Source organism: Rhipicephalus microplus, unplaced genomic scaffold, assembly GCF_043290135.1.
Source record: "Rhipicephalus microplus isolate Deutch F79 unplaced genomic scaffold, USDA_Rmic scaffold_24, whole genome shotgun sequence".
NCBI classification, from domain to species: Eukaryota; Metazoa; Arthropoda; class Arachnida; order Ixodida; family Ixodidae; genus Rhipicephalus; species Rhipicephalus microplus.
In genome coordinates, this window is record NW_027464597.1 from 9,305,005 (window position 1) to 9,321,548 (window position 16,544).

Sequence of the window (16,544 nt, forward strand, 5' to 3'; positions counted from 1 at the left end):
TGAACGAGGGTCTCGTACTGGCAGACTTGGTGTGTTTAGGTTGTATAAGAGGGACAATTAATCAGCTGCCCGCTCATATTAAGTTCACGTGCTACGTGACGCCAAACATGCGCATAAGAGTGTTTTCACACTCATTGTTTGGCTTATAGATGGCGCTGACTATCGCTCCTACTTCTAAATTCACAGATAAACCCAAAAAAGTGGATGGAGGGAGGGCCGCTGTGATAGCTCAGTGGTTAGAGCATCGAACGCGTAATTCGAAGGTCGTAGGTTCGATTCCTGCTCACAGTTGGTAATTTTTTCATCCACTTTTCTTTCTTCTTATTTATATTCCATTGAATCTAATAACTTCCCCTGTACATTCCTTGGCATTACTGTCTGTTATATCTCATTAATATTGTGTTAAAAACACGGAAAAACGAGCCCTTAGGTATACACTTCTTTCCCTTATTTCATTGAACGAGGGTCTCGTACTGGCAGACTTGGTGTGTTTAGGTTGTATAAGAGGGACAATTAATCAGCTGCCCGCTCATATTAAGTTCACGTGCTACGTGACGCCAAACATGCGCATAAGAGTGTTTTCACACTCATTGTTTGGCTTATAGATGGCGCTGACTGTCGCTCCTACTTCTAAATTCACAGATAAACCCAAAAAAGTGGATGGAGGGAGGGCCGCTGTGATAGCTCAGTGGTTAGAGCATCGAACGCGTAATTCGAAGGTCATAGGTTCGATTCCTGCTCACAGTTGGTAATTTTTTCATCCACTTTTCTTTCTTCTTATTTATATTCCATTGAATCTAATAACTTCCCCTGTACATTCCTTGGCATTACTGTCTGTTATATCTCATTAATAATGTGTTAAAAACACGGAAAAACGAGCCCTTAGGTATACACTTCTTTCCCTTATTTCATTGAACGAGGGTCTCGTACTGGCAGACTTGGTGTGTTTAGGTTGTATAAGAGGGACAATTAATCAGCTGCCTGCTCATATTAAGTTCACGTGCTACGTGACGCCAAACATGCGCATAAGAGTGTTTTCACACTCATTGTTTGGCTTATAGATGGCGCTGACTGTCGCTCCTACTTCTAAATTCACAGATAAACCCAAAAAAGTGGATGGAGGGAGGGCCGCTGTGATAGCTCAGTGGTTAGAGCATCGAACGCGTAATTCGAAGGTCGTAGGTTCGATTCCTGCTCACAGTTGGTAATTTTTTCATCCACTTTTCTTTCTTCTTATTTATATTCCATTGAATCTAATAACTTCCCTTGTACATTCTTTGGCATTACTGTCTGTTATATCTCATTAATATTGTGTTAAAAACACGGAAAAACGAGCCCTTAGGTATACACTTCTTTCCCTTATTTCATTGAACGAGGGTCTCGTACTGGCAGACTTGGTCTGTTTAGGTTGTATAAGAGGGACAATTAATCAGCTGCCCGCTCATATTAAGTTCACGTGCTACGTGACGCAAAAACATGCGCATAAGAGTGTTTTCACACTCATTGTTTGGCTTATAGATGGCGCTGACTGTCGCTCCTACTTCTAAATTCACAGATAAACCCAAAAAAGTGGATGGAGGAAGGGCCGCTGTGATAGCTCAGTGGTTAGAGCATCGAACGCGTAATTCGAAGGTCGTAGGTTCGATTCCTGCTCACAGTTGGTAATTTTTTCATCCACTTTTCTTTCTTCTTATTTATATTCCATTGAATCTAATAACTTCCCCTGTACATTCCTTGGCATTACTGTCTGTTATATCTCATTAATATTGTGTTAAAAACACGGAAAAACGGGCCCTTAGGTATACACTTCTTTCCCTTATTTCATTGAACGAGGGTCTCGTACTGGCAGACTTGGTGTGTTTAGGTTGTACAAGAGGGACAATTAATCAGCTGCCCGCTCATATTAAGTTCACGTGCTACGTGACGCCAAACATGCGCATAAGAGTGTTTTCACACTCATTGTTTGGCTTATAGATGGCGCTGACTGTCGCTCCTACTTCTAAATTCACAGATAAACCCAAAAAAAGTGGATGGAGGGAGGGCCGCTGTGATAGCTCAGTGGTTAGAGCATCGAACGCGTAATTCGAAGGTCGTAGGTTCGATTCCTGCTCACAGTTGGTAATTTTTTCATCCACTTTTCTTTCTTCTTATTTATATTCCATTGAATCTAATAACTTCCCCTGTACATTCCTTGGCATTACTGTCTGTTATATCTCATTAATATTGTGTTAAAAACACGGAAAAACGAGCCCTTAGGTATACACTTCTTTCCCTTATTTCATTGAACGAGGGTCTCGTACTGGCAGACTTGGTGTGTTTAGGTTGTATAAGAGGGACAATTAATGAGCTGCCCGCTCATATTAAGTTCACGTGCTACGTGACGCCAAACATGCGCATAAGAGTGTTTTCAAACTCATTGTTTGGCTTATAGATGGCGCTGACTGTCGCTCCTACTTCTAAATTCACAGATAAACCCAAAAAAGTGGATGGAGGGAGGGCCGCTGTGATAGCTCAGTGGTTAGAGCATCGAACGCGTAATTCGAAGGTCGTAGGCTCGATTCCTGCTCAGAGTTGGTAATTTTTTCATCCACTTTTCTTTCTTCTTATTTATATTCCATTGAATCTAATAACTTCCCCTGTACATTCCTTGGCATTACTGTCTGTTATATCTCATTAATATTGTGTTAAAAACACGGAAAAACGAACACTTAGGTATACACTTCTTTCCCTTATTTCATTGAACGAGGGTCTCGTACTGGCAGACTTGGTGTGTTTAGGTTGTATAAGAGGGACAATTAATCAGCTGCCCGCTCATATTAAGTTCACGTGCTACGTGACGCCAAACATGCGCATAAGAGTGTTTTCACACTCATTGTTTGGCTTATAGATGGCGCTGACTGTCGCTCCTACTTCTAAATTCACAGATAAACCCAAAAAAGTGGATGGAGGGAGGGCCGCTGTGATAGCTCAGTGGTTAGAGCATCGAACGCGTAATTCGAAGGTTGTAGGTTCGATTCCTGCTCACAGTTGGTAATTTTTTCATCCACTTTTCTTTCTTCTTATTTATATTCCATTGAATCTAATAACTTCCCCTGTACATTCCTTGGCATTACTGTCTGTTATATCTCATTAATATTGTGTTAAAAACACGGAAAAACGAGCCCTTAGGTATACACTTCTTTCCCTTATTTCATTGAACGAGGGTCTCGTACTGGCAGACTTGGTGTGTTTAGGTTGTATAAGAGGGACAATTAATCAGCTGCCCGCTCATATTAAGTTCACGTGCTACGTGACGCCAAACATGCGCATAAGAGTGTTTTCACACTCATTGTTTGGCTTATAGATGGCGCTGACTGTCGCTCCTACTTCTAAATTCACAGATAAACCCAAAAAAGTGGATGGAGGGAGGGCCGCTGTGATAGCTCAGTGGTTAGAGCATCGAACGCGTAATTCGAAGGTCGTAGGTTCGATTCCTGCTCACGGTTGGTAATTTTTTCATCCACTTTTCTTTCTTCTTATTTATATTCCATTGAATCTAATAACTTCTCCTGTACATTCCTTGGCATTACTGTCTGTTATATCTCATTAATATTGTGTTAAAAACACGGAAAAACGAGCCCTTAGGTATACACTTCTTTCCCTTATTTCATTGAACGAGGGTCTCGTACTGGCAGACTTGGTGTGTTTAGGTTGTATAAGAGGGACAATTAATCAGCTGCCCGCTCATATTAAGTTCACGTGCCACGTGACGCCAAACATGCGCATAAGAGTGTTTTCACACTCATTGTTTGGCTTATAGATGGCGCTGACTGTCGCTCCTACTTCTAAATTCACAGATAAACCCAAAAAAGTGGATGGAGGGAGGGCCACTGTGATAGCTCAGTGGTTAGAGCATCGAACGCGTAATTCGAAGGTCGTAGGTTCGATTCCTGCTCACAGTTGGTAATTTTTTCATCCACTTTTCTTTCTTCTTATTTATATTCCATTGAATCTAATAACTTCCCCTGTACATTCCTTGGCATTACTGTCTGTTATATCTCATTAATATTGTGTTAAAAACACGGAAAAACGAGCCCTTAGGTATACACTTCTTTCCCTTATTTCATTGAACGAGGGTCTCGTACTGGCAGACTTGGTGTGTTTAGGTTGTATAAGAGGGACAATTAATCAGCTGCCCGCTCATATTAAGTTCACGTGCTACGTGACGCCAAACATGTGCATAAGAGTGTTTTCACACTCATTGTTTGGCTTATAGATGGCGCTGACTGTCGCTCCTACTTCTAAATTCACAGATAAACCCAAAAAAGTGGATGGAGGGAGGGCCGCTGTGATAGCTCAGTGGTTAGAGCATCGAACGCGTAATTCGAAGGTCGTAGGTTCGATTCCTGCTCACAGTTGGTAATTTTTTCATCCACTTTTCTTTCTTCTTATTTATATTCCATTGAATCTAATAACTTCCCCTGTACATTCCTTGGCATTACTGTCTGTTATATCTCATTAATATTGTGTTAAAAACACGGAAAAACGAGCCCTTAGGTATACACTTCTTTCCCTTATTTCATTGAACGAGGGTCTCGTACTGGCAGACTTGGTGTGTTTAGGTTGTATAAGAGGGACAATTAATCAGCTGCCCGCTCATATTAAGTTCACGTGCTACGTGACGCCAAACATGCGCATAAGAGTGTTTTCACACTCATTGTTTGGCTTATAGATGGCGCTGACTGTCGCTCCTACTTCTAAATTCACAGATAAACCCAAAAAAGTGGATAGAGGGAGGGCCGCTGTGATAGCTCAGTGGTTAGAGCATCGAACGCGTAATTCGAAGGTCGTAGGTTCGATTCCTGCTCACAGTTGGTAATTTTTTCATCCACTTTTCTTTCTTCTTATTTATATTCCATTGAATCTAATAACTTCCCCTGTACATTCCTTGGCATTACTGTCTGTTATATCTCATTAATATTGTGTTAAAAACACGGAAAAACGAGCCCTTAGGTATACACTTCTTTCCCTTATTTCATTGAACGAGGGTCTCGTACTGGCAGACTTGGTGTGTTTAGGTTGTATAAGAGGGACAATTAATCAGCTGCCCGCTCATATTAAGTTCACGTGCTACGTGACGCCAAACATGCGCATAAGAGTGTTTTCACACTCATTGTTTGGCTTATAGATGGCGCTGACTGTCGCTCCTACTTCTAAATTCACAGATAAACCCAAAAAAGTGGATGGAGGGAGGGCCGCTGTGATAGCTCAGTGGTTAGAGCATCGAACGCGTAATTCGAAGGTCATAGGTTCGATTCCTGCTCACAGTTGGTAATTTTTTCATCCACTTTTCTTTCTTCTTATTTATATTCCATTGAATCTAATAACTTCCCCTGTACATTCCTTGGCATTACTGTCTGTTATATCTCATTAATATTGTGTTAAAAACACGGAAAAACGAGCCCTTAGGTATACACTTCTTTCCCTTATATATATATATATATATATATATATATATATATATATTGTGAGCGGTTCCTCACAGTATATATATATATATATATATATATATATATATATCTGCTTAAGTCTGGGTGCTCTCGCTCGTGATCACCCCCTTAGCTTGGCATGAACCAGTACTAGTATGGGAGGCCAATATGCTTTCTACGCGCTGGTGAAGACGTGAGTGATGCCACAATCCTCTTGTTTGTCGTCAAATACTTTCCACCAGTGGCTCATACTCGCAGGTGGGTATGTGCCACTGGTCTGCGGGTATGTGCCACAGGTAATTGATAATTAGTATCTAACCAGAAAGGGCGAGAACACACATCAGCATCTTTAACGCGTGAGAGTTGAGAAAAGCTGACATCGGCAGCGTTGAGCTGACGAATGCAAACAATAAATGACAGAGTCCCGGTAGCAATGAGACTCCAGCATTCTCTGTGACAAAGAGCTATTCCACCACAGAGCCACGGAAGGTCTCGAAACTGCTTTTTTCAAATATACCCAAAAGTTCGTGAAACGTGCATTGTAATTTCAATGCTAGCTATCCAGTTTTTTGAACATTACATATGTGAACAGCCATCACGTCAGGGAAACACCACTTATATACTAAGGGGCCATCTGCTGAAGTTGATTTCTATAGCAGCGTGCAGGCCTGCCACCCTCGCGAGCAACAGCGCTTCATATAAACTTATCGCTTCTGGTGTTGCTAATACTCATGTTTCTGTTCGCATTGTTGCGCAAGTGCAAACAACTGTTTATATATAAGCATCTTCGACTGTTCACCATGTATGTTCATGCGATATTTGTACATATACTTAGCATTATTTCATAACGTGTCGCTAAATAATGGAATCGCAACACCGTCACTTCCTTTCTTTCTGCAACTATGCATAACGTCCATTCCCAAGGAACGTGGAATCTGCCAAATTTTTTTCTGCAAGAAGGTTTTAGCCCGAACGAAGTGACTGTTCGCGAAATAACGTTCGGCCTAAACGACTCCTGCATTAAAAGACAATCTTCATTCGCGCATGAAAGCAGGCATCTGAATAAGGCTGGCTCCGGTGACGAGAAGACCCCATCTTTGTCCAGAGTACCATTTTTCTCACAAATTAATGTGCAAATCTTAGAGGTCATTCAATAGACGCATTTGTGAAGTTATTGTCACGCGTTGTGCCATACATTTCCCACAGGCTTTTGCACGCAAAGATCAACGTGGAGGTGCTGACTTTTACAATATCAAATCTGAATATCAACAATGAAATACCTCCTATTTGTTTTCTTGTCACGTACTTCTGTAAAAGAATATGCAAGTTAGATCCACTGTTCTACTCACTCATCATTGAATATTGAGCAGCGTCGATGTTTGCTAGGAAGCAGACAACGCCAACACGCTGGCAGCATGACGTATGACGCCCAATGGTTTTGCAGGTACAACATCATCTGAAACTACATCTTCAGCTTGCATTCATTGGTTGGCAAATGTGTTAGCATGTTTGTTAGGTGTTGCAAGTAAGAATAAATATTCTTTATTTCAGATAAATGTACAGCTCATAAAACTGCTCCTCTTTTTGTTTACAGGAGCAATATGCGTTTTGCTACGACCTGGCTCTCAGCTTCGTCAACACGTTCGACTCCTACTGCAACTTCCAGTAAAAAAGAAAGTGTTTCACGGGATGCTAGTTGTCATTTTCTACGTCTTAATGGCCAGGCAAAGGCTATTTTTGCCTGCTGACAGTGATTCAGCAGAATAAAAACGTGTATTTAAAATAAGATTGTCTACTTCCTCTCTTTGTGCCACACCCTCATTTGTTTATAAAAAAACAGCTTCTTCTCATTGAAAGTGCGTGGTACAAATGACTGCGCGGAAGCATCAGATCTGTACGATGGAATGCCAACCGAGCGAGGGTCTCTTTCTGGCAGACTATGCATTGAGGTGGTATGCCAGAGAATGACATTCGGCTGCCATTTTGTAATACTTTCGCCTATACTACGTGACGCCATGCACACAAAAAGATTGGACCACACTTGCCGTCAGGGCAACAGGTGGCGCTCAGTGATATGAAGGATAGCTCTGCGCGCGCAAGTTGAAGAGCTTCGAAAAGCTCTTCTGTATGCGCGCTCAGAGGCAGCAGATCAAAATTTACCCCTGGACAGCGCTGCAGCAGAGGAGAAAACGAGGCGGGTATCTGGATGCGCAACAACAGGCGACAACACAAAATGCCAACCTAAGAGTAGCCTGGGCTCAGGTAAGAGAGAGACAAGGTGTCAGAAAGTGATCAGAATGCGGGGACAGAAGGTCCGCAAACAGGACAAGCATGGAAAGTTGCCTTAAGCAAGAAAGGCGAGGAGAAGAAGAAAGCATAACAGATACAAGAATTGACAACACCAGGAAGCTCCCCAGCTGCCACTCCACACGCGCAAGAACACCTCAAGGACATGACGGGTGTCAAGAGGAAAGAGCGGCATGCATTCATCTATGGAGATGAGAACGCCGCCAGGATGAAACACACAGTCCTCCACACGGTAAAATGGAACAAGCTGGTTCACTACCAGGTGAGTGATGGTGCCTCTATCCAAGAAATCAGCGCTCAAGTGGATTCTGCAGCAGATATTTGGAACATACCTAAAGCCAAGGTTGTCCTACGCGCGGGTCTCAGCAACCTGCAGAAAGATGAGGCGCCAGAGGATGTGGCCCAAACCTTAAAGGCCAACATACTGACCTGGAAGACTACACGTAGTGGCCACTTTGTTATATAGGGGACGCCAGAAACTCAACAAGGACGAGCAAGAGATGTGGCATGGCATAAAGGCTGGAACCAATGTCTTGATTGAATGTGTGCTGAACTGGGAACAAGAGTAGAGCTTGTTATTCCAGGGGGAAGGAAACCTGAAGGTGATCCACAGCAACATTATAGACCACAGGAAGCTGGTAGTTGTCTAGGCCGCAGACTTTGCTCTTTTTTAGGACACCGAGCAGCAGCCCCGAGTGGGACGCGGCTGACAAGCAACCTTACCACCCCGATAATGGCAGTCATAGGGAAGGCACTACTTCAGATGGCCAGAAAGCAGCGACCCCCCAGGCAGAAAGTACGCTCACTAGACTCAAGCCAATGAGAGTACATGCAGGAGGCAGACGCCACATCGCACGAGAGTTACTTCCACAAGTAGGCTTCCTAAACATGCATGGAGCAAGAAAGCTAAGCAAGTGGGAGGAGCTCTGCAGGATGTTGGATTCTGAGGCCATAGAGCTTTACGTGGTTGCAGAGACGCATCTTCGCGAGCTAGAGGAGCCACCAGTTAATTCACAGTGGCAGTGGGCCGGTAACAACCGTGAAGGGGAAGCACACAAAGGTGGTGGAATAGGCTTCCTATTGCGTAATGAACAAGTGTGGGAAGAACTAAAGTGCCAGTGTAGTGAACACATATGTGGATCCACGGAACAATCTTAGGGGTTCCTACAATAGTGTGTGTACTCTATCTCATGGTCACGAGTGGACACACGACGGTAACGTCCGAACTATGCAGTGCATCAGTGAGGACATCCAGCGTTGAGGGACGGGGAGTGAAGTGCTGATTCTGGGAGACTTCAATGGCCACATCCAAGAAATAGATGGATTCATAGACTTCAATGGCGACCTCATGCAGCATTGTAAAAGAAGGCACAACCAAGAGGTAGCCAACCTCAGGTCATATTGCGAAGGAGAATTTAAATGGTGTGCCAGAAACAGTCGGGCATGTATTGACTATGTACTTGTCTCATTTGGACTGGCACGTCAGGTCAACCACTTCAACATTGATAAGGGGCGGTGGGGGGGGGGGCACTTTAGCATTGAGAGTGACCACAACAGGATCAGCCTAACAATCTGCTCCTCCACGTGGTTTAAAAAAAGCGAGTATGCCGGAAGCCTGCGCAACAATTTCTGCCTGAAGCCACCTACGAAGACATTGCCCAGGAATTTGAGAACAGCCTACAGACCTCTAAACCTCTCAAGTATAAAGAGTTCGTGGAGGAACTGTGACGCTTAATGCGGAAACACGAAGTCCACTCCAATTCACGAGGAGAGGTGCGACGAAAAGGATGGTGGAATCAAGAAGTGTGTAAAGCCTTGGACGAGCGCAAAGAGGCAAACCACTGGCACAGCAAAGCAGTGAAAACCCTTTCCGCAAGTGACGCTCTCCAAGCAATGCAGGAATACCTAAACTGCAAACAGGCTACGCAGACAATAGTCCAAAGCAAAATCGCTGAACACAACAGCAGACAACTCCAATCTTTCACAGGGGATGGACGAAATGGGGTCAGGAAGTTCTGGACCTACGTGTCGTCCCTGAGTGGGAAAGCCAAGGTACCCCAAATTCGGCACGAGTATACAGGACTGCCAGTATTGGACATGGACAAGCACCTAGCCGACCACGTGTGTAAACTGTACGATTTCAGCAATGGGAATCCAGAGATCAAAATAACCATCGATAACCCCATCAACGAATACTGCCTGAGCAACAAGGTGAATTAGGAAGTGACCCATCCAGCCCTGGACAGAGCGATTAAACGCATAGGAGCACACACCATCTGGGGGCTGGACGGCATACCTGCGGGGCTGCTCAAATGCTTAGGAGAAGAGGCCAGGCAGAAGCCGGCAGATATCTTCTCGGGCATCATGGCAGGAGAACCAATACCAGTTGATTGGCGATGTGGCCGAGTGATCCTGGCACCGAAGAAAGGAGGAGATTTAGGTTTGCTACATACTGACCACTCACAGTTATCATCGTGCTATACTGAACTTTCGCACAAATCTCAAAGACGTGGATGGGCGGCTAGGCGAAACACGATAACAAGTTAACAGAGCTGCAAAATGGTTTCCGCAGCAGACGGCACCTCGAGGACAATGTGTTTGTGCTCACCCAGACTATCAAGTTAGCACGAAAGAAGAACAGAGGACTGTACACTTGTTTTCTCGACGCTGTGAAGGCATATGATAGCGTATCGCATGGACTTTCGTTTCACTGCATGACGCAGATTGGCATGCCGAGGACATGGGTTAGTCTGCTGCGACGGCTGTACACGGACAATACGGTGGTGGCGTGTTTTGCCGAAGCTCAAGCCGAACCAGTGATGGTGAAGCGGATTCTCAAACAGGGATGTCCATTGTCGCCGCTGCTGTATATGCTGTATACGGCCAGCTTCGAGAGGGCGCTGCTGACGGATGGAGGTGGATTCTCTCTTGCTCCCTCATAAGGCGGAGCCCCAGTGGCCTGGAGGCTTCCGGTGTAGAAAACAGATTTGAAGATGGAGCTCGGAGGCGAGGAAGAAGAAGCAGCCAGGGTCACGCTCTGCACATTTTTTTTTGTTCTGTCAACAATAAACCGAAGACGTATCGGTTATGCGGTCTCTCTGGTCCTTCTGAAACATGGTGCCGTGACCAGGATTGATCTGAAGACAGACGCAGAGACTTCAACCCCATTCGCAACAACGGGTTGAAGAACGAAGCAGTGGCGTCTGGCTCAAGGACTAACCGTCGAGAGAAGGACCACGACCGACGACTGTTGGCGACGCACATAAAAAAGGCAAGAGCTCTTTCAACACGTTTTAGGCATGAATAAAGAGGTCCTATCGAAGAAGCGGAAGACGCTTCGAGCAAATGTGACGACGCTTACGAGCGAAATCGATAAGAAGATAGAAGAAGACGCCGATCGAGCGCAACTTATGACGCTTCTAAACCAGATGAAGAGCGTGTCACAGACGCTAAGACAAGTTAACGAACAGATAGAACCGTTCATTGAAGAAGACAGCGCGGAGGCAGAATTTGAAAGAGTTTTGCATTATGAGATGAAGATCGTCGCTGCAACGACAAAAATTGAGGAGCGATTACGCGAGTTAGAACAAGCGACGCAACTGACTACGAGAATAGTCACAGAACAGGCGAGTTCAGTGCAAGGTACTGACCAAATCTCGGAGACGCAAGAGCTTGTCAAGTTGCCACGCCTTGAAATGATCAAGTTTGATGGGAAAAAAACAGCATGGCCAAGGTTTTGGCATCAGTTCGAGACATCGGTGCATAACAGAGTGAATATGCCGAAGAATCAAAAATTTAATTATCTTCTGGCGTCTCTGAGCGGGCAGGCTGCTTCCCTCATAGAAGGCTTGCAGTTTTCTGATCAGAATTACGAGCATGCAGTCGCTCTTTTGAAAGAAACCTTCGGACGAGAAGATAATTTAAAAGAGAACTACATAAAAGAGCTTGCAAATTTGGAAGCAGTGAAGAGTCCTAAAGATGTAGATGGGTTGAAGAAACTCTTCCAAAAGTTGCAAGTGAACACACGAGCACTGCAGTCGTTAGGAGTGGAAATGGATAGTTACGCCACAGTGATAGCTCCTGTTGTAAAATCTGCGCTACCGGTGGATATGAGGATTGAGATGAAGATGAAGGAGTTAAAGAAAGGTGACAACAGACCAGCAACTACGGAATCGAACTCAGCGTCAAGAAACAGCACGAGCAGTTTGAAAGAAATTATGGAGTTTCTAAACATATATATACGCAGCAGAGAAGAAACTCGAGAGGAAAAATACGACGTGACCCAGTCACCGCACAGTATGAGGCGCACTAGAACATCTACGCTTCAAAGCACCTCGATGAAAAAATGCATCTTTTGTGAGATGACTGGACACTACACGGAAGATTGCAGAAGAAGCATTAGTATGCAACAAAAGAAAGAAGCCTTGCAACAGGAACGAAGGTGCTTCAGATGCACCAGACCTCACCACACGGCGAAGATATGCCGTGCTAACGTACGCTGCAAAACATGCAAGGGAAGGCACGCGACATCCATGTGTCGACCACGTACGCCTGCAGGAAAGTCAACACAGCAGCAAAGCGGGGATGTTGAGCAAGTGCTTAAAAGCGCGCAACCTGACCGGTTAGACACCAGCAAGTCCTGCAACATGCACGCACAGCAGTCTGATGAACAGAAGTGCATACTACTGCAGACAGCCTTTTCGTGGACGGAGGGAGAAGGCAGCGGGTGCTACGCACGGATTCTGCTGGACAACGGGAGTCAGAGGACATTCATCCTCAAAAGCTTGTCAAGAAAACTAGCGTGCAAGGTAAAAAGATCCGAAAGGATTACTGTAGGATCATTTGGAGGAGGAGAGATGGAACTAGACATGAAAGTCGTCAAGGTCAGCGTGAGGAAGGATACCATCTCGGGGCCAGTCACGATTGAGGCACTGGAGATAGAAGTTATATCCTGTGACGTGCTACCATCGCCACCATTGACAATACACGAAAAAGCAAGATCGATGGGAATTCGTTTGGCTGATGACAACCAGAAGAAGGACAAAGAAAGAAAAAATATGGAAACTTCTATATTAATTGGAGCAGATTATTACTGGACTGTCGTCACTGGTCGCATTTGCGAGATTCATCCAAAAGTAATGGCAATAGAAACAATATTGGGATGGACGGTCCAAGGTCCTGTAGGACTTCATTGTGTGCCGCTGAAATCATCGACGGTTATGGTACTCAAGGTCAGTGCCAAGTCGGACACGACTGCGGACCAACTGCAGAGATTCTGGGACTTGGAAAACATGGGCATCAAGGAGAACCCAGCAACAAAGATGAACGATGAACATGTGCTAGACTACGTCCGACAAACAATGGAGTTCAAGGCAGGAAGATACCAAGTGCGGCTACCATGGAAGGAAAACGTGACATTAGACGACAACACCACCATTGCAGAGAAGAGGCTTATGCATGTGACCAAAAAATTATGCAAGGATAAAGATGAACTCCTAGCCTATGACAAAGCTATTCGAGAGTACTTTGAGCAAGAAATAGCAGAAAACGTCGAAGAAGATGCTGGATCCGATATACAGAACAAATTTGTATACTACATGCCGCATCAAGCAGTAATCAAGAAGGACCGAACAACGACAAAAATACGGATCGTCTTTGACGCATCGTCAAGCCAGAATCCAGGTGAATCCTTAAATGACAACTTGGAAAAGGGGCCAAACCTAAACCCCGACATCACAAGCTTGCTGATGAACTTTCGACATCACAACATCGCTATGTCAGCCGACGTGGAAAAACCATTCCTGCAGATCAAGATACATGAAAATGACCGAGACGCACTGCGATTCATATGGTGGGAAAGAATACCCAGCGAAGATATGCCAACCCCGAAGATAAAAACGTGGAGGATGACGAGGGTTACTTTCGGAACTACACCAAGTAGCTTCCTTCTAGCGGCCACGATTCATCGACGTTTGGATAAATTCGAAGAAAAATATCCTGCAGTTGTGGCGCAACTCCGGAAAGGAATCTACGTCGATGACGTTTTACTAGGAGCCGACGAATACTCGACATCGACAAAGATATACAAAAAAGCACGAGATATTTTTCGCTATGCGGGAATGAATTTAAGAAAATGGATTTCAAATGACGCCGAGCTAAGAAAACACTTTGATGAAGAAGGAGAGGATCTGGATCGAGGGATAAGAAAAGAGGGACAAATCAAGATTTTGGGACTGAAATGGAATTTCGTAGACGACGTGTTGAGCTTTCCCGACACTACATGGCGAAATGACAAGGACACGAGACAACTCTCAAAAAGACAGGTTTTGCAGGACACGGCAAAGCTATATGACCCTTTAGGTTTTTTGACACCATTTTCAGTCAGAGCAAAAATATTGCTGCAAAAAATTTGGATGGATAAACTGAAATGGGATGACCCGTTACCAAGCCAGCATAGATCAACTTGGAAGGACTGGTCGGAGGAGCTTCAGCACTTAGATGACTTCACCGTTAACAGATGCTATGACAACAGACAAGCTGAAGTGAAAGCATCGACTCTGCACGTGTTCTCCGATGCGAGTCCAATGGCATATGGAGCAGTAGCATACATTGTAACAGAATACTCCGATGGAAGCAATGAAGCAAATTTAATCATTGCAAAGGGTAGAGTCACTCCAATCAAAAAGATCACACTAGCAAGATTGGAGTTGTTGGCGGCCACAATATCAGTCAGATTGGCCAGTCATATAACCGAGAATTTCATCAGGAAACTGAGGAAAGTGAAATTCTGGACTGACTCTCAAATTGTGTTATGCTGGATAAAGTCAAACAAGACGAAAGATCTGTTTGTTCGCAACCGCGCAGCAGAAATTAAGAGCAAGTCCAATGAGAGTCAATGGGGTTATGTTAAAAGTGATGAAAATCCTGCGGATTTTATGACAAGGGGGATGAAGATGAAACGTTTGCTGGACAGTGAATTATGGTGGAAAGGCCCCACGTGGGTCAAGAATGAAAAACAAAGCCCTGATTATGACATCACGCATGAATCGGACAGTGATGACAACAAAGACGAAGAAAAGACAGTGGCATGCTTAACTACCACCACGAGTGAAGAAAAGATAATTGATGTGAGCAGATTTGGATCATACAAGAAAGCGTTACGAGTTACCGCGTGGGTGATGCGTTATATAGGAAACCGACGAAAAGAAAGGAAAACAGGTTCGCTGACAGGAGAAGAATTGGACAAGGCAGAGTTTGTGCTGATAAAGCAGGAGCAGAAAACGCTACAAAATGCAGTGACACGAATATATGACAACATGAATCTGTACGGCACGAACATCTTCGAAGATGATCAAGGTGTCCTGAGAGTAAAAGGGAGGCTTCAGTGGAGTGATTTGAGCTTTGATGAGAAGCATCCTATTATTTTACCAAGAGAAAGTCACTTTTCAGAACTCCTAGTTCTAAACGCGCATCAAGTAACAATGCACGGTGGCGTTGCGGCAACATTGACACATCTAAGAACGAAGTTTTGGATTCTGCGTGCCCGACAAATGGTGAAATATGTGATAAAGAAATGCATCACATGTAGGAGATTCAATTCTAGACCAATGGCACAAGAAATTCCACCTCTACCAGCTGACAGGATTACACAGACGAGGCCATTCGACACTGTTGGTATAGACTTTGCTGGACCGCTAAATGCTCGAGAGGAGAAAGGCGGAAAAGTTACAAAGTTTTACATTGTGATATTTACGTGTGCAGTAACAAGAGCCATACAACTGGAGTTGGTCAAGAGGATGTCATCAGAAGCGTTTATACAAGCATTCCGAAGATTCGTAGCTAGAAGAGGATTGTGTACAACTATTTACAGTGATAATGCAAGAGCATTCAAAAAATCTGAGAAAGAGATGAACAAGATATTAAAGATGGAAGATGAAAGGGTTCAACAGTATACCAGTAACCTGAAAATAAAATGGAAGTTTATTGTAGAGTTAGCTCCATGGTGGGGAGGATTTTATGAAAGACTGATCAGAAGCTTTAAGACATCCATGGCAAAAACTATAGGTGCTCGACTTTTGGATGAAGAAGAACTACGGACTGTGGTTGTTGAAGCAGAAGGAGTACTTAACAACAGGCCTCTCACTTATGTGTATGACGATCCTAACGAGCCACAACCCATCACACCGGCGGACGTTATAGGAGGCAGGCAAGCAATGAACAAGCAGGAAGAAAACAGACTCGGAGAATACAGTTTGCTGAATTACTGGAGTGCAAAAAAACAGGCTATGATAACATGGTGGACCAGATGGAAAAAGGAGTACCTGAGGGAGCTTAAGTGTGCCAGCAGAAAAACAGAGCGTCACGCAAATGTACAAGAAGGAGATGTACTTCTGCTTGGAGAAGCGCGAAAAAGAACTCGGTGGAAACTCTGCAAGATCGAAAAGATTTTTCCAGGCAAGGATGGACTAGTGAGAACATGCTTGCTTCGTACACCTGAAGGAAAATTAGTCAAGAGGCCGATTCAACTGTTGTATTCTCTCGAAGGTTGCTTCGGTTGAATCTGGCCGGCGGGAAGATGTAGAAAACAGATTTGAAGATGGAGCTCGGAGGCGAGGAAGAAGAAGCAGCCAGGGTCACGCTCTGCACATTTTTTTTGTTCTGTCAACAATAAACCGAAGACGTATCGGTTATGCGGTCTCTCTGGTCCTTCTGAAACATCCGGGCTTGGTATACATGGATGATATTGTCATGATGGCTGACAGTCTGGGT

At 44.4% G+C, this 16,544-nt stretch overlaps 1 protein-coding gene and 7 non-coding genes across 12 annotated transcripts in view; all 8 read left to right on the forward strand.

Moving 5' to 3' along the window:
- Window positions 1-7,254, forward strand: part of LOC142786439 (receptor-type tyrosine-protein phosphatase T-like) — a 253,813-nt gene extending 246,559 nt beyond the window's left edge. For all 5 annotated transcript variants that reach the window (XM_075884122.1, XM_075884121.1, XM_075884119.1 and 2 more), the window contains one exon: window positions 7,063-7,254. In XM_075884122.1, the coding sequence (XP_075740237.1) occupies window positions 7,063-7,137 (75 nt within the window). In that variant the 3' untranslated portion in view covers window positions 7,138-7,254. The remainder of the gene's footprint in view (window positions 1-7,062) is intronic.
- Window positions 219-291, forward strand: TRNAT-CGU (transfer RNA threonine (anticodon CGU)). Its single transcript has one exon. It is a non-coding gene; the product is annotated as a tRNA-Thr (tRNA).
- TRNAT-CGU (transfer RNA threonine (anticodon CGU)) lies at window positions 1,131-1,203 on the forward strand. The gene has a single exon. It is a non-coding gene; the product is annotated as a tRNA-Thr (tRNA).
- Window positions 1,588-1,660, forward strand: TRNAT-CGU (transfer RNA threonine (anticodon CGU)). Its single transcript has one exon. It is a non-coding gene; the product is annotated as a tRNA-Thr (tRNA).
- TRNAT-CGU (transfer RNA threonine (anticodon CGU)) lies at window positions 2,045-2,117 on the forward strand. The gene has a single exon. It is a non-coding gene; the product is annotated as a tRNA-Thr (tRNA).
- Window positions 3,869-3,941, forward strand: TRNAT-CGU (transfer RNA threonine (anticodon CGU)). Its single transcript has one exon. It is a non-coding gene; the product is annotated as a tRNA-Thr (tRNA).
- TRNAT-CGU (transfer RNA threonine (anticodon CGU)) lies at window positions 4,325-4,397 on the forward strand. The gene has a single exon. It is a non-coding gene; the product is annotated as a tRNA-Thr (tRNA).
- TRNAT-CGU (transfer RNA threonine (anticodon CGU)) lies at window positions 4,781-4,853 on the forward strand. Its single transcript has one exon. It is a non-coding gene; the product is annotated as a tRNA-Thr (tRNA).
- Window positions 7,255-16,544: the final 9,290 nt, after the last annotated feature.